The sequence below is a fragment of the Nomascus leucogenys genome, chromosome 22a, assembly GCF_006542625.1.
Source record: "Nomascus leucogenys isolate Asia chromosome 22a, Asia_NLE_v1, whole genome shotgun sequence".
Taxonomy (NCBI): domain Eukaryota; kingdom Metazoa; phylum Chordata; class Mammalia; order Primates; family Hylobatidae; genus Nomascus; species Nomascus leucogenys.
The window spans coordinates 82,057,897-82,083,783 of record NC_044402.1 but is presented as its reverse complement, the minus strand read 5'-3'; the positions used below and the strand labels follow the sequence as shown (position 1 = coordinate 82,083,783).

The following is a 25,887-nucleotide window of genomic DNA, read 5'->3' as shown; positions in this document are numbered from 1 at the left end:
CAAGTCACTAAATTTGTGGTAATTAGATAGAGCAGCAGTAAGAAATGAATACACAGGTTTACAGGATGGTGAATTATGGAGGGTGTTCAGGAATGGCCTCTTTGAGGTGGTGGCCTTTAAACAGAAAAATGAGCAAAGTGAAGGAAAGAACCATCTGGTGGGGAGAAAAGCATTCCAGTCAGAGGCAACAGCAAATGCAAATGCTCTGAGAAGAGATTATTCTTCTCAATGTGTTTGAGGACTGGCAAGAAGGCTTTGTGTGAATGAGCAAGGGGAAAAAGTTAGTAGGTGATCTCGGAGACATAGCCGGGGTCCAGATTATAAAGGACCTCTCGCCTTCCTAAGCATTTTGACTTTATTCCAAGAATAATGGAAAGTCAATGGAAGGTTGTGAGCAGGGTTATATGCGCTCGTTATTTTTTAAAGGCACAATGTAACTCCAAAATGGAAAATCGGCTCTGGGCTGGAGGTGCCAGCACAGGGGAAACGGAAAGCAGAGAGCTGGGCTGGGAGAGCAGAGACTGAAGTTGGCCAGCCGAGGGGTGCAGAAATGCAGACTGCAATGACAGCAGGCAGAAAGGACTATATGTTCTCGACGGAACGGACAGGATTTGCTGGCAGATTGGATTGAAGGCATGAGACAAAGGAGACATGGATGATATCAAGGATTTTGATACTACAGATTTGAAACATTCTGAGAGGGACAGGTTTGTGATGGAAAATCATGAGTCTGGTTTTAGATATGTTTTAGAAGCTTATTGGACAGCCAAGTAGAGATGTCAGGTAGGCAGTTGGACATAATACCTAAAGTTCAGGAGAGTGGTTGGAGCTGGTGACATCATTTGCAGAACGCTGGACTGTACATAAAGCATGGGACAGTGTGTGGATAGATCCTAAAGACAGAGCCCTAGGGCACTCCAGCCCTGGAAGAGGGCAGCTTATCAAAGGAAAAAGAAAGAAAGAAGGAAACACAACTCTTATTACTTCCATCTTCAGGACAATTCAAAGCCACTGTTTTTGACTTCCTGGCTTGAGTGAAGCTTGAAAAATGGCAGCTTGCCCCTTTGCAAAGCTCCTAAGGAGTAGCCATTGGCTTGGCCTGTTTGCACTGGCTCTGGGTGAGCTTTTAAAATGCCAGTGAGCTCTAATTGTGTTGATTGCCTAACAGCTGTGAATACAAGATGCTGACTCCAGAACTGCAACTCATTCTGCGAAGGGCACCATCCTTTTCCCTCTAATGACTGCTGAACAGAGCCACCTGAAGCCTGCACGGGGTTTAGCAGCAGCTGCACTTCTGCTCTAAGAAATAGCTCATTGCAGTCTGACCAAACTGAAGCTCTTCCTTGCTTTTCCTCGAAGCTTGGATACTTATTGTCAGAGCATTAAACAGTAAGAGTCCTAGCTTAACTGGTGCACAGTGCTTTATGTTTGGTAGGGATCTGGTTAGGCCTACAAACCATCTGAGCTAAGAACCTTGAGAAACTCCTGCTATAGTTAGCTCTTTCTGTGACTTTGCAGTGTGACCAGGAATGAGGACAGAATAAGAATTTGCTGCCTCTATGATAGAACTGTTTAGGCACTAGAACACTGGAACTAGATCTACAACCCTATGAATTTAATTTCCTCTTCAACTCTCCTACTCCTTTTTTTCAATATGATGATAATGACCTTGTTAAAAAAAAAAAAAAAAAAAGCCTTCTGCTTTACTTCCCACCTGCTCCTCTTCCCAGGGACTCACTTTCTTCCTGACTGCTTCCGCATTACAAGTACTCAGCTCCCTGTGTTATCACCCTGCTTAGAGCAGCCATTATCAGCCTTGGCTGAACACTGGAATTACCTGGGAACTTTTAAAAATCCGGAAGTCTGGGTCTCGCCTCCAGAGATTCCAGCTTAATTGTCTTGAGCGTGGCCTGGACATTTGGGTTTTCAAAAGTTCCCTATGTAACTTTAATGTGCAACCACTATTGAGAATCACTAGCCTCCAGACTCTCTGTGTTTTCAAAATTGAGCAGCTGATTTTAGAAATCTGTTATCAGGAGAAAAGGGTGAATCCCCCCAGGGCTCTTCTCCTTTTCCAGTTGACACTTCTTTATGGCAGTGCGTGAAAGAGAAGCCCTGCTGCTTGTAATCTCCCTCAAGGGAGTGCAAGATCCAGGCAAAGACAAGACTGCAGAGGAGATACCTTGGGGGAAAGTAGGACCCTAAATACTTACACCTGGAGGCACGTAATTACCTTTAATACTGAATTTGTCAGATGCGAATTTGTCTATGCAAACCAGGGCCTTATTTCTAGCTTCCCCTCAGGGGTTTTGGGAAGTGCGCTAGTACTCTGAAACAGGGTTGTAAAGCATCACCTCCGCTCTCCAGGGAACCCTCTGGAAGGGAGGTGGAGAAACAGAGGCTTCCACCTTTGCAACTCTTAAGTGTGTTCCTTGGCCAGCGGGATCCATCACCTAGTATTTTCTTAGATATGTGGTATTTGGGGGCCAGTCCCACACCTATTCAATAAGAATCTCCATTTGAACAAGATGCCCAAGGGATGATATGCAAGTTTAAGATTGAGGAGGGCTGGTTTAACTCGAGGGTAACGAAAAGTACGAAATCGTACTTTACACGAGAAGCTAGGCGGAGGGAGCCACTTATTCTTCCTCTTGCAGCTGGGTCTTTTTGTGGTGAGTGGCGAAGCGGCGAGGCTGGCAGGCCAGGGTGCTGGACTGGGTCAGGCGCGGCCCCGCCTCCCTCCTGGGTCCCTGCCCTGCGCGCCGTTGCTGTGGCAGCGCAGGACGCGGCTAGAGCTGGGCCTGCCGCGCCTTCTACCTCCTTCTCCAAAGGCCTCCCCGGACCCCTGGCTCGGGCCCAGCCTGCGACTCCGCCATGCCCTGGAGGAGGCGCAGGAACCGGGTGAGTGCCCTGGAGGGCGGCCGGGAGGAAGAGGCGCCACCGGAGGCTGCCGCTGTGCCTTCGGCGCTGTTAACGTCCCCGCAGCAGACGGAGGCGGCGGCCGAGCGGATTCTGCTCCGGGGCATCTTCGAGATCGGGAGGGACAGCTGTGACGTGGTGCTGGGCGAGCGAGCACTGCGGTGGCGGCCCATTCAGCCCGAGCGCCCGGCGGGTGAGTGCCCGGCCCCAAGCGTCTTCGCCTCCCTCCGCGCTTCCTCCCTCTCCCCGGCCCAAGGCCTGCACCCACGCGCTTTCGCTCCAACCTCCCCTTTTCTCTCCTCCCCTCCCCGTGCTCTCCTCACTGCCCGGACGTGTTACCGAGTCCCCAAGTCGCCGCCTCCTCCTTCCCAACCGGGAACTCACGCCCCTCGCCCCATCCCAGAACCCAACCCCAGAAGCCCCAGGGATTCTTTCGCTACCTAGCCTTCTCCCGCCTCCGGGACCTTCCCCGGACAAACGTCACACTCAGCTTTTGCTCAGTCTCAGCAGAAAATCTTGAGCCCCAAAGGGGAGGTAATTTACAAATGTGAGAAGGTCACCTACTCCGCCCCTCCAAGTTGAAAAAGTTTTAATCCATCAACTTTGATGGTACATTGAAACTGTAAACATCTTACAGATTATGCCTACACAAGAGTTCTGAATCCAACTCTCATTTTGCTGACTTGAAAATGTAACTCCAGAGCTTTGGGAGTGTTTCTGGATTTTTTTCTGCCCCTCAACTTCCTTGGCATTGTCTAGAATTAAGATTTCTTCAGGTTCGGTCCAGAAACTTTTGATTTTTCATATTGACCCTAGAATATTGGATCACAGTTTTGTGATGCTTAGTTACGTCAAGCGGTTTGCTTACGTTTGCCTTTTATTGACTTAAAATTTTAGTTACCTAAAAAAGTTATAATGCTGTAGTTTACAACAGAAATACTTCGAGTCTATTTTCACGTCTTAGTCAAATAGACTTATAGACTTAACAGATATTTTATAAAGACCATTTTACAAGTCTTATAAGTAGACTTTCATATAGTCTTATTTCTAAGTCCAAACTTGAGAAATACTCCCCATTGTTGAATTAGCTTAGATGTGAGTGGTGAAAGATGAAACGGGGGAGGAACTGCATCAAGGTTACTCTACTTGCAAGGAGATAACTTGGGGGAAACGGAATTTGGTATTCAACCTCTTTTAGCTAAATACAAGTTTATGAAATTAAAAAAATTGCCTTCTCCTGTTGGAAAACAAGACACAGTGTGCTACTTATGTTACAGAATAGACTCACTGTCTTAAAGTCTTACTCAAAAGTCTAACAAAAGGAAACCAACTAGCCAGGGATTCAGCACTGGTTGCGACTGTGAATTCTGCCTGTGCTGCATGTGCCATGCTCGCTCACTTCACGAAAACAGTCTTTGACCTTAAAGTGTTTTCAGGTGTTTTAAAAACCAAGGTGTATTTTCTTGAACCTTTTAAGTTAAAAGCTAGGGATATAGCTATAGAATTATTTGTAAGTCTTTCAGGCAATTCGAGTTATGCAATATAGAAGTTTATAATTAGAGTTTGGATTAACCCAAAGAGCCAATTTAACCTACAGCTGAAATACTATAGAATTAAAATGAGACATTGCGCAATGAGAGGTCATACAAACCAATGTTGCAGTATTTGTGTACAAAAAAAGCAAACAATGACATGAGAAAAGAAATGCTCTTTTATATTGAGTGGTGATTAAGGCAAAATAGGTTTAATTAGCGCACCCCTGGCAGTAGAGTTCTAAAATACATCTTGACAGATTTGTAACTTTAAAGGTTGCAAGTACTGATTCTTTGTTTAATTATGCCCTAAAACCATTTGGTGGTCTTTTCCTTCATACAGGTGTACCCTTTTTCTTTGTAATTAATACCTGGTATTCAAACCACTTTGGGCCTCTAAAACTGGGGGCACAGAAGCCTAGAGCCTTAGTAAATACTTCTGTTTATGGAAGAAACCAAGAGATGTTTTATTTAGGTAAAATATAGCCAGGCGTGGTGGTGCGCGCCTGTAATCCCAGCTACTTGGGAGGCTGAGGCAGGTGAATCGCTTGCACCTGGGAGGTGGAGGTTGCTGTGAGCCAAGATCACGCCACTGCACTGCAGCCTGGGCAAAAAGAGTGAAACTCCACCTCAAAAAGCACCACAAACAAACAAAAACAAACACTGGGAAATAAGAAGGAGATATTAAGAGATGATCTATTTAAATGTTAGAAATACTCTGTCGTTGAATAAGCTTAGATGTGAGTGGTAAAAGATTAAATGGAAGAAGAGCTACATCAAAGTTACTGTACTTGGGAGGACATGATATGGTAAGATGTGGTCGGGGGAGAGCACGTCCATTGCTGGTTGGCAAGTGACTGGCTGCTTCAGAAAAGGATGAGGGTGGGTAGGGGAGGTCACTGGAGATTATTAGAACATACCTATGTTTTCAAGACTGCTTAGTTTTTAAACCTCATAGTACTTTGTTTTCACTGATGAAATAAAATACTATGTGATTTTTTTCTAATTTTCCATCTTGAGTAATGAGCAAAGACATTAATGTATTTTATGAAGGCTATGACTGCCAAAATTGGGACAAATTGATGGTCTTGTTGGCAGGGTAAATGAGCATCACCGTAGTAATTGTAGTTCTTTTTATTGGGTTCAGGGGTGACCTGGAATAATGGATGTGTTATCACCCTTCCTTGTAGAAGTGAGGCTTTCGAAAAGAGGCTATAAGTCGAGTTGGGAGGCACAAAGTATCAGCGCTTTTTGGGGATTTTTTTTTAAGTAGAGAAATATTTTAAATGTGTGATATAATGTTATGCATGTGCTTCTTAAGCACATTAACTCAACCAGATCCAACAGCTGGTCTAATAACTTTAATTGTTTAAAAAAATTTTAATGGACACATTGTAATTGTACATATTTATGAGATACTATTTGATGTTTTGATATTTATGTTGTACAGTTATCCAATCAAAGTAGTGTGTCCTTCACCTCACACTTTCATCATTTCCTTGTGGGTTAGAACATTCAAAAGACTCTCTTCTAGTTATTTTGTAATATATAGTGTTTTACTGTTAACCATAGTCACCATACTATGCAACGAAACACCAGAATTTATTCTTCCTACTTAGTTATAACTTTGTGTCTGTTGACTAACCTCTCCCCATCCTTCCTTCTCCCCTCCCCTTCCCAGTCTCTGGTAACTATTCTAATCTCTGCCTTATCTGTATCAACCTTCTATAATACAAAAAGATTCTACATGTGAGTGACATCGTGTGGTATTTGTCTTTCTGTGTCTGGGTTACTTCTTTAACATGATGTCCTCCAGGCTTAGCATTCACAATTGACAGGACTTTATTTTTTAATGGCTGACTAGTATCCCATTATGTTTCTATATCACATTTTCTTTATTCATCCATTGTTGTATGCTTAGGTTGATTCCCTATCTTGGCCATTGTGAGTAGTGCTGCAATAAACATGGGAGTGCAGATCTCTTCAACATACTCATTTTATTTCCTTTGGATGCATACCCAGTAGTGGGATTGCTGGATCGTATGATACTTCTATTTTTAATTGTTTTAGGAACTTCCATGCTGTTTTCCATAATGACTGTACTAGTTTACAATCATACCAACAGTGTGTAAGTGTTCCCTTTTCTCCATATCTGTGTCAATACTTATTTTCTTTTGTCTTTTTGGCAATAGCCATTCTAACTGGAGTGAGGTGTATCTAATTGTGGTTTTGATTTGCATTTCCCTGACGATTAGTGATGTCAAGCATCTTTTAAATGTACCTGTTGATCATTTGTACGCCTTCTTTTGAGACCTATCAATTAAAGTCTTTTGCCCATTTAAAAAACCAAGTTGGCCAGGCACAGTGGCTGACGCCTGTAATCCCAGCACTTTGGGAGGCTGAGGCGGGCAGATCACGAGGTCAGGAGATCGAGACCATCCTAGCCAACATGGGGAAACCCTGTCTCTACTAAAAATACAAAAATTAGCCGGGTGTGCTGGTACATGCCTATAGTCACAGCTACTTGGGAGGCTGAGGCAGGAGAATTGCTTGAACCCAGGAGGTGGAGATTGCAGTGAGCCGAGATAGTGCCAGTGCACTCCAGCCTGGTAACAGAGTGAGACTTCATTTCAAAAAAAAAAAAAAATCGTTTTTATTTTTTCTAGTGAATTAAGTTTCTTATATATTTTGGGTTTTATCCCTTTGTTGCATGAATAGATTGCAAATATTTTTCTCCCATTCTGCAGCTGTTTTCACTTTGTTAATAGTTTTCTTCAAGGTGCAAAGTTTTTTAGTTTGATGTAATCTTATTTTGTCTGTGCTTTTGAGGTCTTATTTTAAAAATCCTTGCTCAGTTCAGTGTCGAGAATAATTTCCCTTTTTCTTGTAATTTTATAGTTTCAAGTTTTACATTTTAAATCTTTAATCTATTTTTATTTTTGTATATGGTGAGAGGGGAGGGGTTTAATCTCATTCTTCTGCATGTGAATATCTAATTTTCCTAGTACCATTTGTTGAAGAGACTGTCTTTTTCCCAGTGCATGTTCTTGACATCTTAAAAAATCAGTTGGCTGCTGTAGGTGCAAAAATTTATTTCTGGGCTTTCCATTTTATTTCATTGGTCTGTCTGGTTTTATGCTAGTACCATGCTGTGTTAATATAGTTTTATCGTGTATTTCAAAGTCAGGTAGTATGATACTTCCAGTTTTGTTCTTTTTGCTCAGGATTGCTTTGGCTATTTGGGGTTTTTTTGTGGTTGTACATGAATTTTCAGATTGTTTCATTTCTGTAAAGAATGGTGTTGGTATTCTGATAGCGATTGCATTAAATCCATAGATCACTTTGGGTAGCATGGCCATTTAACAATATAATTATTTCAATCCATGAACATGTACTATCTTCCCATTTATTGATGTGGGAAGATACTTTCTTTCATCAAAGTTTTATACTTTTCAGTGTAGAGATTCTTTCACTTCCTTGGTTATTTCTAGGTATCTTTTTTTTTTTTTTAAAGTAACTACTATAAATGGAATTTTCTTCATTTTTCACATAGTACAATATTAGTGTATAGAAATGCTACTGATTTTTATATGTTGATTTTGTGTCTTGCAACTTTACTGAATTCTAACAGTTCTTTTGTGGAGCATTTTGGGTTTTCTATCTATAAGATCATATCTTCTGCAAACAGGGACAGTTTGACATGCTTCTTTCCAATTTGGATGCTCGTTACTTCTTTCTCTTGCCCAGTTTATCTGGCTAGAACTTTCAGTAGTATGTTGAATAGAAATTGTGAAAGTGGGCATCCTTTTCTTGTTATTGATCTTAGAATTGATCTCGTTATTGCTCTTTTCCCATTCAGTATAATGTTAGCTGTGTATTTGTCATATGTGGCCTTTGTGTTGAAGTACAAACCTTCCATACCTAATTTGTTGGGTTTTTAATCATGAAATTATGCCACATTTTGTCAAAGGCTTTTAATGCATCTATTAAAATGATCATACAGTTTTTGTCTTTCTGTTAATATGTATCACATTTACTGCTTTGTATATGTTAAACCATTCTTGCATCCCTCTGATCCCACTGATGAATCGCACTTGAACATAGCAAGTTATCTTTCTAATGTGCTGTTGGATTTGGTTTGCTAATATCTTGAGAATTTTTGCACCTGTGTTCATCAGGGATATTGTACTATAGTTTTCTGTGTTGTATTGTTATCTGATTTTGGAATCAGGGTTATGCTTGACTCATGAAATGTTTGGAAGTATTCCCTTTGCTTCAGTTTTCTGAAATATTTTGAGAGGAATTGATATTGGTTTGTTAAATGTTTGGTTGAGTTCAGCAGTGAAGCCATTAGTTTCTGGGCTTTTCTTTGATGAAAGACTTTATTACTGATTCAATTTCCTCACTTATTATTGGTCTGGTCAGATTTTATATGTCTTCCTAATTTAATCTTGGTAGGTTGTATGTGTCTGGGACTTCATTTTTTCTGTGTTGTCAAATTTGATGAAATTTGTTGAAAACCAACTCTAAATTTTGTTCATCTTTTGAAATTATTTTTAGTCTCTATTTCATTTATTTCTCCTCTGAGTTGAATTATTTCCTTACTTCTACCAACTTTGGGATTAGTTTGTTCTGTTCTTTTTTTTCTTTTTTTCTTTTACTTTTTTTTTGAGATGGAGTTTCGCTCTTGCTACCCAGGCTGGAGTGCAATGGTGTGATCTTGGCTCGCTGCAACCTCTGCCTCCCGGGTTCAAGCAATTCTACTGCCTCAGCCTTCCTGAGTAGCTGGGATTACAGGCATGTGCCACCACACCTAACTAATTTTGTATTTTCAGTAGAGACGGGGTTTCTCCGTGTTGGTCAGGCTGGTCTCGAACTCACGACCTTAGGTGATCTGCCGGCTGTGGCCTCCCAAAGTGTTGGGATTACAGGCGTGAGCCACCGTGCCTGGCCGATTAGTTTATTCTTGATTTTGTAGTGCTTTGAGGTGCATCATTAGGCTGTTTGTCAGAAATCTGTTGTCTTTTTTGATATAGGCATTTATTGCTATAAACTTACCTCTTAAAACTGCTTGTGCTATGTTTCATAGGTTTTGTTATGGTGTATTTTCATTCTCACTTATCTCAAGAAAAATTTTAATTTCCTTTTTAATTTCTTCATTGACCCATTGGTTGGTTAGGAGCATTTTGTTTCCATGATTTGTGAAGTCGTCAGTTTTTCTTGTTGTTGATTTCTAGTTTATTTCTTTTCTTTTTCCTTCCTTCCTCCCTCCCTCCCTCCCTGTCTCCCTTCTTCCTTCCTTCTGTATTGCTTTGTCTCCCAGGCCCAAGTGCAGAGGTGCGATCTTGGCTTACTGCAACCTCTGCCTCCTGGGCTCAAGCAATCCTCTCACCTCAGCCTCCCAAGTAGCTGGGACTACAGGTGTGTGTCACTGTGCCTACAGGTGTGTGTCACTGTGCCTGGTTAAATTTGTTTTTTCTTTGTTTGTTTTGTTTTGTATGCTTAGCAGAGATGGCTTTCACCATTTTGCCATGTTGCCCAGGCTGTTCTCAAATTGCTGGGCTCAAGCAACCTGCCCACCCTGGCTCCCCAAAGTGCTGGGATTGCAGCCATGAGCCACTGCGCCTGGCCTGATTTCTAGTATTATAATGCTGTGGTCAGTAAAGATACTTGATATTATTTTAATCTTTTAAAATTTGTTAAGACTTGTTTTGTGGCCTAACATGTGATCTGTCCTCAAGAATGTTCCATGTGCATTTGAGAAGAATGTATATCTGCAGCTGTTGGACGGAATGTTCTGTAAGTGTCGGCTAGGTGCATTTGGTCTATGGTGCAGCTTAAGTCCAATATTTCTTTTTTGTTTATTATTATTATACTTTAAGTTTTAGGGTACATGTGCACAATGTGCAGGTTTGTTTCATATGTATACATGTGCCATGTTGGTGTGCTGTACCCATTAACTCATCATTTAGCATTAGGTATATCTCCTAATGCTATCCCTCCCCCCTCCCCCCACCCCACAACAGTCCCTGGAGTGTGATGTTCCCCTTCCTGTGTCCATGTGTTCTCGTTGTTCAATTCCCATCTATGAGTGAGAACATGCGGTGTTTGGTTTTTTGTCCTTGCAATAGTTTACTGAGAATGATGATTTCCACTTTCATCCATGTCCCTACAAAGGACATGAACTCATCATTTTTTTTATGGCTGCATAGTATTCCATGGTGTATATGTGCCACATTTTCTTAATCCAGTCTATCGTTGTTGGACATTTGGGTTGGTTCCAGGTCTTTGCTATTGTGAATAGTGCCGCAATAAACATATGTGTGCATGTGTCTTTATAGCAGCATGATTTATATTCCTTTGGGTATATACCCAGTAATGGGATGGCTGGGTCAAATGGTATTTCTAGTTCTAGATCCCTGAGGAATCGCCACACTGACTTCCACAATGGTTGAACTAGTTTGCAGTCCCACCAACAGTGTAAAAGTGTTCCTATTTCTCCCACATGCTCTCCAGCACCTGTTGTTTCCTGACTTTTTAACGATGGCCATTCTAACTGGGGTGAGATGTTATCTCATTGTGGTTTTGATTTGCATTTCTCTGATGACCAGTGATGATGAGCATTTTTGCATGTGTTTTTTGGCTGCATAAACGTCTTCTTTTGAGAAGTGTCTGTTCATGTCCTTTGCCCACTTTTTGATGGGGTTGTTTGTTTTTTTCTTGCAAATTTGTTTGAGTTCATTGTAGATTCTGGATATTAGCCCTTTGTCAGATGAGTAGGTTGCAAAAATTTTCTCCCATTCTGTAGGTTGCCTGTTCACTCTGATGGTAGTTTCTTTTGCTGTGCAGAAGCTCTTGAGTTTAATTAGATCCCATTTGTCAATTTTGGCTTTTGTTGCCATTGCTTTTGGTGTTTTAGACATGAAGTCCTTGCCCATGCCTATGTCCTGAATGGTAATGCCTAGGTTTTCTTCTAGGGTTTTTATGGTTTTAGGTCTAACATGTAAGTCTTTAATCCATCTTGAATTAGTTTTTGTATAAGGTGTAAGGAAGGGATCCAGTTTCAGCTTTCTACATATGGCTAGCCAGTTTTCCCAGCACCATTTATTAAATAGGGAATCCTTTCCCCATTTCTTGTTTTTGTCAGGTTTGTCAAAGATCAGATAGTTGTAGATATGCGACATTATTTCTGAGGGCTCTCTTCTGTTCCATTTGTCTATATCTCTGTTTTGGTACCAGTACCATGCTGTTTTGGTTACTGTAGCTTTGTAGTATAGTTTGAAGTCAGGTAGCGTGATGCCCCCAGCTTTGTTCTTTTGGGTTAGGATTGACTTGGCGATGTGGGCTCTTTTTTGGTTCCATATGAACTTTAAAGCAGTTTTTTCCAATTCTGTGAAGTAAGTCATTGGTAGCTTGATGGGGATGGCTTTGAATCTATAAATTACCTTGGGCAGTATGGCCATTTTCACGATATTGATTCTTCCTACCCATGAGCATGGAATGTTCTTCCATTTGTTTGTATCCTCTTTTATTTCATTGAGCAGTGGTTTGTAGTTCTCCTTGAAGAGGTCCTTCACATCCCTTGTAAGTTGGATTCCTAGGTATTTTCTTCTCTTTGAAGCAATTATGAATGGGAGTTCACTCATGATTTGGCTCTCTGTTTGTCTGTTATTGTTGTATAAGAATGCTTGTGATTTTTGTACATTGATTTTGTATCCTGAGACTTTGCTGAAGTTGCTTATCAGCTTAAGGAGATTTTGGGCTGAGATGATGGGGTTTTCTAGATATATAATCATATCATCTGCAAACAGGGACAATTTGACTTCCTCTTTTCCTAACTGAATACCCTTTATTTCCTTCTCCTGCCTGATTGCCCTGGCCAGAACTTCCAACACTGTGTTGAATAGGAGTGGTGAGAGAGGGCATTTCTGTCTTGTGCCCGTTTTCAAAGGGAATGCTTCCAGTTTTTGCCCATTCAGTATGATATTGGCTGTGGGTTTGTCATAGATAGCTCTTATTATTTTGAGATACGTCCCATCAATACCTAATTTAAGTCCAATATTTCTTGATCTCTCTGTGTGTGTTTGTGTATATATGTCTAGATAATTTATTCATTATTGTAAGTGGGCTGTTAAAGTCTCTTACTATTATTGTATCAGAGTTTATCTCTTTAGGTTGAATATTTGCTGTATGTATCTGGGTACTTAGGTATTAGGTATATGTATGTTTATAATTGTTATATATTGTTGTTGAATTGATCCCTTTATCATATTATGACCTTCTTTGTCTCTTTTTACAGTTTTTGACTTTAAGTCTATTTTGTCTGATACGAGTATTGCTACTCCTGCTCACTTTTAGATTCTGATTGCATGGAATATCTTTTTCCATTTCTTCGCTTTTGGTCTGTCTTTAGTGGTGAGGTAAGCCTCTTTTAGGCAGCATGTAGTTGAATGTTTTTTTCCAGTCCTGCAGCTACTTTATATCTTTTCATTAGATAATTTATTTACATTCAAGGTTTTTATTGATAAGAACTTATTTCTGCCATTTTGTTATTTGTTTTCTGGTTGTCTTGTAGATTCTCAGTTCTTCTTTCTCTCTTGTTTACCTCTGTGGTTTGGTCATTTTTTGTGGTCCTAAGCTTTGTTTTCCTTCTGTCTCTTGTTTATGTATCTGTTGTAATTGCTTTCTTTGTGGCTACCATGGGGCTAACATAAAGAGTCTTGTAGTTATAATAAACTATTTTAAGCTGATAGCAAGTTAACTTTGGTCACATAAAAATACTCTAGACTTTTTTCTTGCGCTATCCCTAATTTATATTTTTGTTGCCTTTTTTTCTTTAGTATGTGTTCCCTAGCCATTGTAGCTGTTGTTGTTTTTGACCAGTTTTACTTTAAACCTTCGTCTAGAGGCTTGAGAGGTTTACATAGTAACATGATATCACTGGGGCATTCTGAGTTAGATTTATAAATTTACCTCTATTGGTGAGGGTTATATTCTCACATGTGTTCATGATAGTGATCATTTTTTCATTTACAGCTGTAGCACTCCTCTAAGCATTTCTTGTAAGGCTGGTGTAGGGGTGAATTCCCTCAGCTTTTGTTTGTCTGGGAAGGCCTTTATTCTCCTCCAGGATAGTTTTGCTAGATATAGTATCTTTTGTCCTTGGCTGAGACTTGTTTTTTTTTGTTCTTTTAGCATCTTGAATAAATTATCCCTTTCTCTCCTGGCATACATCAGTAATTTAAGGTTACTGATGAGAAATCTACTGATAGTCTAATGAGGATTCCCTTGCATGTAACTTGATGCTTTTCTCTTGAAGATTTTAGAATTCTCTGTCTTCAACTTTTGACAGTTTGACTATAATGTGCCACAGAGAGAATCTTTTTGGGTTGAATCTAATTGGGAATCTTTGTGGTTCCTTCATCTGGATGTCTATATCTCCCCCAGTATTTGGGAAGTATTTAGCTATTATTTCATTAAATAGGTTTTCTGTGCCTTTCTTCAACTTTTCTCCATCTGCCAGTTCTATAATGCAAAAATTTCTTTGCTTAGTTTTTTTTTTAAACTTTAGGTTATTTCACAAAACCTATTTTCAGATTTTGAAATTCTTTCTTTTGCTTGATCTGGTCTATTCATGAAGCTCTCAATTGTGTCTTTTATTCACTGCATTCTTCAGATTTCTGTGTTTTAAATGATAGATCTTGTTTTAATTTCTCATTTTATAACTTTCCTGATTTCATTGGGTTGTTTGTATTCTCTTGTATCCTGCTGAATTTCTTTAAGATAATTTTAATTTTGTTTCAGGCATTTTATAAACACCCTTTTCTTTGGGTCTGTTACTAGAGACTCACTGTGTTCCTTTGGTGGTGTCATGTGTCCTTGCTTTTTCATGTTTCTTGTGACATCTGCACATATAGTAGGATAGTCACATTTTCCAGTTGTATGCAGTAGCTTTCACAGGGAGAGACTTTTCCTGTAGATGGGTCCTAGAGTGTTGGTTGGGTATGGTACATTCGCATTGGTTTGGGGTGGATTCAGTACCATGGTCTCTGTGTAGTTTCTTCAGCTGTAATCTTCATCAGCAATGTCTGATGTCCTCAGTGGCCTAGGCTGCAGGAGTTTTTGATGGTGGTATAGTTTTGCTAGGGACAGGCATGTCATGCTAGTTGTCAGGCCAGACACTTGCAGGCTTGGAGGGCTGACAAGCTGTCTTTTGGGCTCCCCAGGGAAGAGAAAGTATGATTTTCCAGCTTTTCTTCTGTGTTTATTTAAAACTTTGTTGTCTGGCTCACAGTGTTCATCTAAAGTCTGGCCAGTGGTGGTGGTCATATTGCAATCATTATTACAATTTCAGACTTTCTACACCTTTTCCATTTTAGTGGCCTTCAGCCTTCATTCGCTTCCATTCATGACCACAGAATAGATGTACTCATCTCTATTGAAGGCAAACCCATCCCATCTCTTCAGCTTCATCTAGAAATTTGTTTCATCTGTTACACTTTCTTTCTTTGGTTTTTAGCCTTCACTGTCTACCAGCTCTTTCACTTAAGCACAGAGATATGTTCAGGACTCTCCCATTCTAACAGTTCCCTGCCTTGATCCTACAAGCTTTTCTCTCTAGCTGCTACCTTGCTTTTTATTTTTATTTTTTTCTCACTTGCTCTGATAATCTCCTAGAAAAATTGGCTTACTCTCACCACCTCCATTAGTTCACTTCTTAATTATTCTTCAACCATCTGAGACCTGGCTTTGTTCTTTCTCTACTGAAACTCTTCAGGCAGAGATTAGCAGAAGTCTTCTAATTGCCCAATGAAATGGAAACTTTCAGTCCTTATTTTTCTATATTTCTCCTTCATTTGACTTTGACTTAACTCTCTTGGTTTTTGTAATACCACCAGCACCTAGTTTATCAGTCTCTCATGGGAACTTCATTCTATCTGCCTGCCAAATGGTGGAGTCCCAAGGAGTGTGGTCTGATCTGCTGTTCCTCATTACATGCTTTCTGGTCAGTATTGCCCACTGTGGTTCTCATCTACCATCATCCACCTCCAGGAGTGCCATAAATTTAGTAAGTTTACAAGAAAAGCAACTTTTCTTGCTCCGTAGACTAACGCTGATCTTTTGTTCCCTATCATGGTTATGGAACTCACTAACCAGCATCAGCTGTCAGAATATTTAACTTTGCTATTTAGGTTTGTGTAAGTTATGGGACGATAACTAGGATAACTAGAATTAGCTTGTAGCTTATGTGGGATAGATCATACAATTGCATATGTAAGTAGTGAATATTTTGGCTTAGTAAGTGAAGGAGTATTTAGGAAGCTATCTGGAATGTTATCTAAGTCAGGATTCTGAAGGTAACTCCAGCCTCACTGTCCCTTACTCACTATTTCTAAACACCCATCAATCCTGCCTACTTTATTTACTTAGTATTTCTCCAATCTACCATCCTTCTCTGTCCGACCAATCACTGCCCTAGCTCAGGCCTTTATAATCTCTCATTTGACCTACTCCTTCACCTCCTTTGAACCTGTGCACAAAAGTTAGCTTCTTCCTAAGGCTTTCTCTGGTCACCTGTATAAAATTCCCATCTGCTACATACATCCTGGTTCCCTGTATTGCCTTATATTCCTCAGTGGCATTTGTCTTCTTGTATACTATATAATTTCTAATCTCTGTCCTTTCTATTACCACCCCACTTCAAGATGGCAAGGATTTGTCTGTTATATTAGTGACTGTCCTAATAGGAAAAAAATTGGCACATTTATATGAGAGTAACTTGAGAAGAATTTTAAAAAGTCATTATTTATAAAGGTGTAGATATAGAGATAGTGAAGTACTCTTGGGACTAGTAATAATTGGGCAGGTGATACCATTTCTAAGCCCAAAAGGGCATAGTGAAGGAGCAGGTGCCTGAACCTGGATTCAGAGAGACTATGTAGAGGAGACCACTAGGCAGGAGCTGTGGCCTTTGCCTCAGCTTGACTGATTACCTCACTAATCCTCACTAATCCCGAATTACCCAAGTTCCTTCTTTTCTGGCCCATTTCACAGTCCAAAGCCAACTTTAAGCCAGAGGGCAAGGGGAGCACTTGATGCAGTCCATGCAGTATGGCCTCCCAGTGAACAGGGCAGGTGGAGGATAGAAACTAAATCTAGATGGAGGAGAGGGAAGATATTCAGAATATCTTTTTTCTTTACTGTCAGCACCTTGAAGAGTGCCTGGCATATGGATAATATTTATTGAATGAATGAATTTGTTACTGGTTTACTGGCCTCATGAACTTTAGTTTTGCCTATTCTATTATAACTTGGTGATACATTCCTACATACTTGATACCGACTCCTATTAACTACAAAGGCAGTATTCCCCTCTCCCCCTTTTAAACATCAAAACTCTTTTTAAAAAAACATTCTTAAATGCATCACCAGTATATAACAGATAAAAGCATGGGTGCCTTGATTGGAGTAGTGGGTAAATGATCCCGAGTCTGTCTGTCTGGGTTCCCTCTTTGCCTAGCAGGAATGTGACTGTCTTGTTTGAAGCCCACTGAAGTAGAAAACGGGATGAGAGACACACTCTTCAACATGGCATAAGTTTTCCATGCTTGGCTTCTGCCTGTCTCTGCATCCTCATTTCTCAGTAGTTTCCTCATATTTTACCATCCTGTAATTGAAAGAATTACAAAGCTGTTTCTCTATACACGCTTTCGTGCTGTTCCAGCTGCTGGGAATTAGCTTCCTTTGTGCTTTTTTTTATTTGAATGATTACATGTTTACATTCATTAAAATTAATGATTCATTACAGTTGTTTTCTGTTTAGGCATAATTGGATCTCCTATACTGAGACTTTGAATGAAACTTTGATTGTTTTTTTCCCCATTATATGTTGAGCTCCTTGAGGTTCTTTTCAACTTTGCTTTATTCCAGGATTTCTATTGTAAGAGTTAACGCTGGTCCACTCCTCTGATGTGAGGTTCATGGCAGGAAGGTTCCATGTTGCTCAGCTGCAGAGTAGAAAATACTGAGCAGGGCATAAATAGATTAGGATACTGCCATTATAATATAAACTGTGTTTACAAAAGGGCATCATCAATTCAGAAAATATCTTTTTCATTGACTACAGTGGTGCCTGATGATCTTTCTATTACAGTCTTAAATTATGGTCATTTTAATTATGGAATCATACATGGGTTTATTTATGTTAAAATAAGGTAATTATCAAGCTAGCTGTGACCTATGAGAAAAATCCTGAAGAAATGATGAAGGGATCAGGTGACTGTTTTTGAAGTCAAGTGTGAAAGGTCAGACCACTCTGGGTCATGGGACCCTGCCAAGGCAGAGCAGGTCAAGTGCTGTGCCCAGTGGGGCCAGCCCCCAGTATGGTGCCAGGGACTGGGTGTGAAAAGCCAAAAATTGAGAATACACCTCAGAAAGGGGACATGGACAGATGCCACAGACTGATTTGCATATTTCATGATTTAGCCCTTAGCTTGTGCTGATATTGGATCAGATATTTTCAGAGTTCAGTATTTTCAAAAGCATCACTGATCACCTGTTGGCATTGTTTTACATCTCAACCAAGTACAAACTTTTGGGACATCTGTTTAACAAGGGGTAAGCTTTTATTTGAAATGTTCGATTAAAGCAGAAGAGTCAGGCATTTTTTTGTGCCTCCCCAAAGAAAGATTTGTTTACTGTCCTGTGTGAATAAATATAATGTCATTATTTCCCGTAAAGGAAAAGCTGATGGGGAGAGTAAGTAATGGGTAAGATTAGGCAATGTTAAGCTCATATGTTAGTATGTTTAAGAGTGATCAATTTAGGGATCTCTGTGACAGAGATGCCAAATGCTCACAGTGCTATCTCATGTTGGAAACATGTGTCTCCTCCACTTTTCCTCGGTCCTCTGAAATGACGACCCTTTAGGGATTGACAGATACTATACATATTTCTGTGCTGATATGTGATTTGTCTAAAACAAAGTTTCACAAAACAATTCTTACCATTGCCATTTAAGAGTCACTTTGATATGCTCTTGTTTCCATTGCAAACAAATACTCATTATGATTTGTGAAATTAACTTCACAATTTCCTAATGGATAACACCTTGAAGTATTAAAAGCACTACAATATCTTTTATAGCTTCCTTCCTCCAGCTCTCTGTAATCTGCTCCCATCTGTGGTGTAGGAAAGATTTCAGCAGTGGCCACTGAGGGCCCTAAGATCTTGTTTCAACAGATAGCAAGGTGCGTAACAGACTTTGGACAGGTTGTTTAACATGTCTGAGTTACAGTTTATTCACTGGCAAAATGAAGGGCTTATATTATATTGTCTCTAAGTACTATCAGTTCTGACCACCTATGAACTTCCATTTTAAAGAAAATACCTATTTCTATGGCCTTTAGGCATTAGGAAATTTTGTCAAATTAAATAAATCTCAGTAAGATTTGATAGTCAGTGGGGCCCACTGTCTGGTGTGTGTGTGGAGGGGTGTTGTATTTTACATCAGGAACTTCACAGCCCTCATGAATTTCTAATTAGAGGAACCACCTGGGAAATATAAGTCAAAGCCCTTTGCTCCCCTTACTCAGCTTTAGGGCACAGTGACTAGAGGTGGGCAATCGCTTTGGCACAGGTATTGTCATTGGAAAGGAAGAAACCATTTTCTGGAAGAGAAGAATTGGTTGAGGCTAGCTGTAAGCAGCTGTTTCATGATGGACAAAAGGACTAGCTCATCTATTCCTCATTCATTTCTCTGTATCCTCTATCAAATTTCTGAGTCAAGATTTTATACTATGCTTGATTAGCATTCAAATATGTTTCAAAGATTTTTAAAAAATAAAACTGGGGCTTTGAATCATAATTATGGCTTATAACTATTTTTCACATACTTACTATCTCAAGTTACCAATTTCACGTTATGTTTTTTTCAAAAGAGTATTCCTGCCACAACCCAGAGCTCAGCTGAATTAGAGCAGTGACTAGAAAATCTGAGAAGGCTGAGCTTCAAAATAAGGTCTGGAAAGTGTTTCTTATTGTTACAAGAGAGTCAAAATGATTTTCTTGAGCTTTAAGTTTATATAAGTATTTACTTGAAACCTAGTAGTTTAAAAGATAATGTGCAAAAATGTGAAAATGAGAAAAAACAATTTCAAAACAAGAGTTGGTGATTATGTGAGACTTAGCAGAGCAGAGTATATTCTAAGTATTAATCTGTCTAAGCTGTTTGGGAACAGATGTACGTGAAACAGATACCCGGTGTTCTGCTGTGTACACCCCAAGTGAGACATCTGTTGGTAGACTGTGTGGTCAGAAATAATGGAAGCAGGGGTTAAACCCCAATATGACCTATTACTCATGTGAATTATTGAAGGGCTAATTACTCAGTAAAACATGATGCTTTGATTCATCAGTCTACACGTTAAGAAAAAAGCCTCTTTAGAAAAAAATTTAGTTCTGTTCCTAAGCTGTCACATTTAAGGAAATTTTTAAGATGTATGCAAAGACTCAAATTTCCATAGTAACTGCAAATACTATCTGCTTATAAAGTTTTAAAATGTTTTGACAGGTCTACTAATTTATCATAAAAATAGCCTCAAAGGTTTTAGCTTTTTGTTAGGGTAGGTTGGGTCTCACAGAAAACAAATGTAGAGTGAATTTTCTAAAGCAGGGCTGTCCAGTTAGACTTCCTGAAATGATGGGAGTGCACTATATCTGAAGTGTTCAATACAGTTACCACCAGCTACACGTGGCTATTGAACAGAAACATGGCTAGTGTGACTGAGAAACTGAATTTTTAATTATATTTAATTTTTATTAATTTGAATTCAATAACTGCATGTGGCAAGTGGCAACTGCATTGTACAACACAGCTCTGACACATGGAGAGTTGAAAATGTTTGTTTACTTTCTTCCCAAGCTTTCATTTTAGTCTTTGTTTCTACATAGAAGGGAAGATATAGCTTTCGAAAAATGAACCTGAATGTAGAACTGATATGGTTATGCAATTTGAGCTGCCTATTTAAAGATAAAGCAACTGAGTTTAGAGATTTCAAAGTGACAGAGTCCTTTAACATATTTCGTGCGCTGGCCACAGTAGCTCATACCTGTAATCCTAGCACTTTGGGAGGCTGAGGTGGGAGGATTGCTTGAGCCCAGGAGTTCGAGACCAGCTTGGGCAACATAGCAAGACCCCATCTTGGGAAAAAATGTGCGCATATATATATATATATTCATACACATATATACATATATACACACACATATAAACATATTTTGTGTGTACAAAAAATATTTTTATTATGTGTAGATTAGTTGGTTACTAGTAAAGTTGAAGTCTTGTCTATAGAAATCATTGTATTTTTCATGGTCATTGTGATACATTGTTTGAACTGAAATTTGGCAAATTCAATCTGTTTCTAACTACAAGAATAGTACATAGATTTGAAATGGTAACTCTCTTAGTCTGTGTACTGTGACCCTGTGAATGTCTGGAGACTAATGTTATTCCTAAATATGCTATGTCCACATGGCACCATCTGAAGGCAAACACTTTTTAAAACTGATCTACTTTTGTGGACCCTTCCTCTCTCTCTTTCCTGCACCCCCCGTGGGGCCCTTTGGGGCTGGAACTGGCACATAACTATTCCCCTAGGAGTGGGTTCATTGAAGCCAAGGGACATGCAAATTGAGAATCAGATAGACTGGACCAAGGTCATTAAACCAGAGAGGGCAATCCAGATGGGGTTGTCCAAAGTAGGAAGTTCTGAAGTGAATTGCAGAAATCCAAACATGGCAAAGCTAAAGGAATGGAGAACCAGGGCAATGGATATAGAGAACAGAGCAGTTGGGTATGCAGGAAGATGCTGTTGCCTAGACTGGAAGTTTTTGTACCCTTTGTAATTTGAGAAAATGGACCATCCATGTTGAAATGGTCAGGGATGTAGTATATATAATTCATTGCAGTTGTGTAATCTCAGCACTACAATACTCATCATAACCATATCGCTTGTTATCCCACCTAGCCTGCCACTTGATTGGGTTATTAGATTACATTTCAGACATTGACAAATCTACAAGCATCATTAAAATCCTAAACACAGACTTCTTTAAAGCCTTCTGACTGTATTCCTGCCCAAGTTTTAGAAGTACTATGCCAATGATGGGGGTAGTATATATGCTGAGCAAGTGAGTTTTGATTGTGTGTGTCTGCATGTGTATGTGGGTGTGGTGAGCAACAGGAAGGAACTCTTAGCCATGGCTCTAAATGCTCTTGTGTTGGCCAAAATTGGTATAAGCTAGGAGGAGAAACACAAAGGAGAGAGAGGCATGAAGTTGCAGGACATTAAACCATTTGCCAACTTTTGGCATGCAAACCAGAATTTGAGGAATCTTAGTGTAATGGGTGACTGAATTCAGAGGTAGACAGGCCATCAGGAAGGTATAGGTGCCAAAAGTATTTACCATTGGTGAGCATTTTTGTTTTTGTCATTGGCATGGTGTTACGAACTTATATTAAGTCTAAGGGTGAGTCTAAAATAATGTACCAGCGGGCATCAGGGAATTCCCGTGTACATTCCTAGATTTTCATTAGAAACAGTGTTCTGGAAACTACCACTGCTGCTACATAGCAGTGCCCAGTGCTTGACTGAAAATAGTGAACACTTACATTTGTTTACTCTGCCAGGTTCTGTGCTAAGTATCTTATCTTGTTTAACCTTAGCAAAGAAACTATGTAGTCTAGATAGGATTTTTATCTCTAGGGCCCAGAGGTGTTAAATAACTTGCCCAAGGTCATACCAGTAATTTCAGTTGCTGGGGTTCAAAGCTAGGCAGTCTGACTCCAGAGCCTGCACTGTCCCCATTTGGTTATGTTGCTTCCCCAGTTAAGCAAGCAAGAATTCCCCCTCATGCCATCAGGAGTCTGTCTGACATCCGAGTTGGTGGTAGTAAAGCATCATGGTCTGAACCAAAATAATAAAAACCTTTGAAGCAACATTATCTGACTTCTTTCAGGCTTTTAAGACAGTTCCATCATCAATAGCTTGTTCCATTTCTCTGGACACTTCCAATTTCTGAACAAATGAAGAAAATGGGAGTGATAAATTGGAGTTTTTAACAAGTTTTTTTTAATCTAATATTTTTTCATGGAAACCACCAAACATACCCAAATGTAGGAATAATTATGTAATAAGCCTTCATGTTCAATCCTAAGAGGGGTGAGGCTCTATGTGACCCATTACTGAGTTTAAACAGTTTTCAATTTATGGCCAGTCTTATTTCTTTTTTTTTTATTATTATTATACTTTAAGTTTTATGGTACATGTGCACAATGTGCAGGTTTGTTACATATGTATCCATGTGCCATGTTGGTTTGCTGTACCCATTAACTCATCATTTAGCATTAGGTATATCTCCTAATGCTGTCCCTCCCCCCTCCCCCCACCCCACAACAGTCCCTGGAGTATGATGTTCCCCTTCCTGTGTCCATGAGTTCTCATTGTTCAATTCCCATCTATGAGTGAGAACATGCGGTGTTTGGTTTTTTGTCCTTGCGATAGTTTACTGAGAATGATGATTTCCAGTTTCATCCATGTCCCTACAAAGGACATGAACTCATCATTTTTTTATGGCTGCATAGTATTCCATGGTGTATATGTGCCACATTTTCTTAGTCTATCGTTGTTGGACATTTGGGTTGGTTCCAAGTCTTTGCTATTGTGAATAGTGCCACAATAAACATACGTGTGCATGTGTCTTTATAGCAGCATGATTTATAGTCCTTTGGGTATATACCCATCAAAAAGTGGGTGAAGGACATGAACAGACACTTCTCAAAAGAAGTCATTTATGCAGCCAAAAAACACATGCAAAAAATGCTCATCATCACTGGCCATCAGAGAAATGCAAATCAAAACCACAATGAGATACCATCTCATACCCGTTAGAATGGCCATCATTAAAAAGTCAGGAAAGCCTGGGCGACAGAGCAAGACTCAATCTCTAAAAAAAAAAAAAAAGTCAGGAAACAACAGGTGCTAGAGAGGATGTGGAGAAATAGGAACACTTTTACACTGTTGGTGGGACTGTAAACTAGTTCAACCATTGTGAAAGTCAGTATGGTGATTCCTCAGGGATCTAGAACTAGAAATACCATTTGGCCAGTCTTATTTCATCTATACTCTACCCACATCCCTTCTTCCCCTGGAATGATTGAAGTAATTCCTAGGCATCATATAATTTCATCTATAAGCATCTCAGCATGTATCTCTAGGAGATAAAGATTTTCTAAAAAATCATATTACTACTCTTCAAATTTAAAATAATCTTTATAGTTTTACATATCCAGTTAGTGTCCAGATTTTCCTGATATTTTCTCTATCTTTTTTAATATGTCAACCTTGAAATGAGGTCCATATTATAGTTGATGGCTATGCCTTTTAAATTTTCTCATCCACAGATTCTTCTTCCTTTTTTTTCCTTTCAATTTATGTTTTGAACAAACTAGTTTGGCCTATAGTTTCTCATGGGCAAGAATAACCTTCAGACTGGGATGCCCATCACTCTGATACCTATAAAGGGGATGAGGCAGGCTGGGGAAGGGAAAGCCTCAGATCATGATCAGATGTCACAAGGTCTTTGCTTACCTAGGGTGAGGACTTGGGAAAAAGATTGCCCATTAGGAGTCCTGCCTTGGGCGAAAGTGGCCAAACTTCAGCTGTGCTGTCACAGGCTATGGGCTGCCTTGGAAATGTAGGACCTCAGCTCCTCTGAAGTTGAGGTGGAGCTTGAGGGTACCAATCCCTGGTGGCCATTATAACAATAACTACACTCATTGCAATGGCATGGCAAGTTCCTCCTCAAAGGTGGATCCTAGCATCCACCATGACCAATGAGGTTTTTTTTTATTATGATCACTATAAACTGAAGGATTTAAACCTATTAAATATTTTTCAATTCACAGCAATGATTATTTTTACTGATCTTCAAATTGTCACATTTTGGATTTTTAGACCAATGGGAGCCGCTTCATCTTGACTTCTGAGTTCTTTTGACATTCCCTCAGCTGTCTGATAGCTTCCCTGCTTTCTGGAATGGCAAGATATTCCAGGTTCATCTTGAACATTTCATGCTTGAGATATGGAATCAAGCTCATCATCAGAGGGTCCTGGTTCCTTTTACTGGGTAGTGGTATTAGAGACCACAATTTGACAACTAAGCAACATCATTGCTAAAACTTCTCCTATGTGTACCTTGTTACTTAGGTTTTTCAAAGAACAGAGCTAGAAAATATGTTGGGTTTTTGTTTGTTTTTTTGTTTTTTTTTTGAGAATGTATCATAGGATTATGCTGATAACTTCCAATTCAAGTGCAGGCCTAAGCTTTTCACATTGTCTCTTTTCTCCTACCCTTAAAGTCCTGATTCCTAACTATAACAACATCATCACTCATTTGCTTTATCCTGCATTATATAGACACAATAGAGTAACAACACCAATGCTGCCAATCAAAAGTATAATTACTGAAACCCACTTAAGAGAGTCCTGCAATTTTTTTTTGTTCATAGAGTGTACACTACTAGGGAGGTGTAGTCAAATTACTATGTTTTAAAGACACTTGGAATAATTCATATCTGTGAAATTATACCCCCAACTTATTTGTTTTTTGTATTATTGTTTCATTTTGCTTTTGATGTTTAGGCATTTCTTTTTTAAAAAACAGTTTTATAATTACCTGAAATACTTATATGGTTCCAAAGTCAAATCTACTAAACAAACTATATTCTGGGAAGTATAGCTTTTATCTGTTTCCCTTCTGTGCTTTTCTTTCCTTCCTGTAGGTAGGAAAGCTTATTTGTTCCTCAAAGCTCTGAGTTGTTCTTTTATTTTATATAAACCAACATGTGCATATATTCTTTTCATCACGCCCACAGTACCCACCATCTTAAACACATGTACCATGTATGTGTTTTTCTACCTTGATTTCTTTCTTACTTAACAATATCCCCAGAAGTTCACTCTGTAGCACTTTATATCAGCATCAAAATCCATTATGTACTATCGTTTATCGACCTCTCTGTTAGAGAAATTTGGATTGTTTCTAGTCATTTTTGTTATCACAAATAGTGGTTTAATAAAAAACTTTACTTTCAATTTTTTTTTTCAATGTGCTTTTAGGATAGATGCCTAGAAGTGAGATTGTTGAGTCAAAGAATAAATGTGTTAATAATTTTGCTCAATATTACCAAGCTCTTTCAAAAGGGTTGTGGAATTTTGCTTTTTAAAATCATTATTGTATAAGGGCATGTATTTCCTGAAAATTTCTCCAGAAAAGCTTATTGCCAAACTTTAAAAAAACAACCTGATACATAATAAATGATATCTCAGCATAGTTTAAATTTGCATTTTTCTTATTAAATCATTCATTGTTTTTA

General features: G+C 39.2%; 1 protein-coding gene across 5 annotated transcripts in view; it reads left to right on the top strand.

Annotated features, from left to right (window-relative positions):
• Window positions 1–2,773: 2,773 nt before the first annotated feature.
• Window positions 2,774–25,887, top strand: part of CERKL (ceramide kinase like) — a 128,790-nt gene continuing 105,676 nt past the window's right edge. For 4 of the 5 annotated variants that reach the window (XM_030802394.1, XM_030802396.1, XM_030802393.1 and 1 more), the window contains exon 1: window positions 2,777–3,112. In XM_030802394.1, coding sequence (XP_030658254.1) covers window positions 2,875–3,112 — 238 coding nt within the window. In that variant the 5' untranslated portion in view covers window positions 2,777–2,874. Of the gene's footprint in view, window positions 3,113–25,887 lie in introns of all 5 variants that reach the window. The other variant, XM_030802395.1, reaches the window with a different exon arrangement.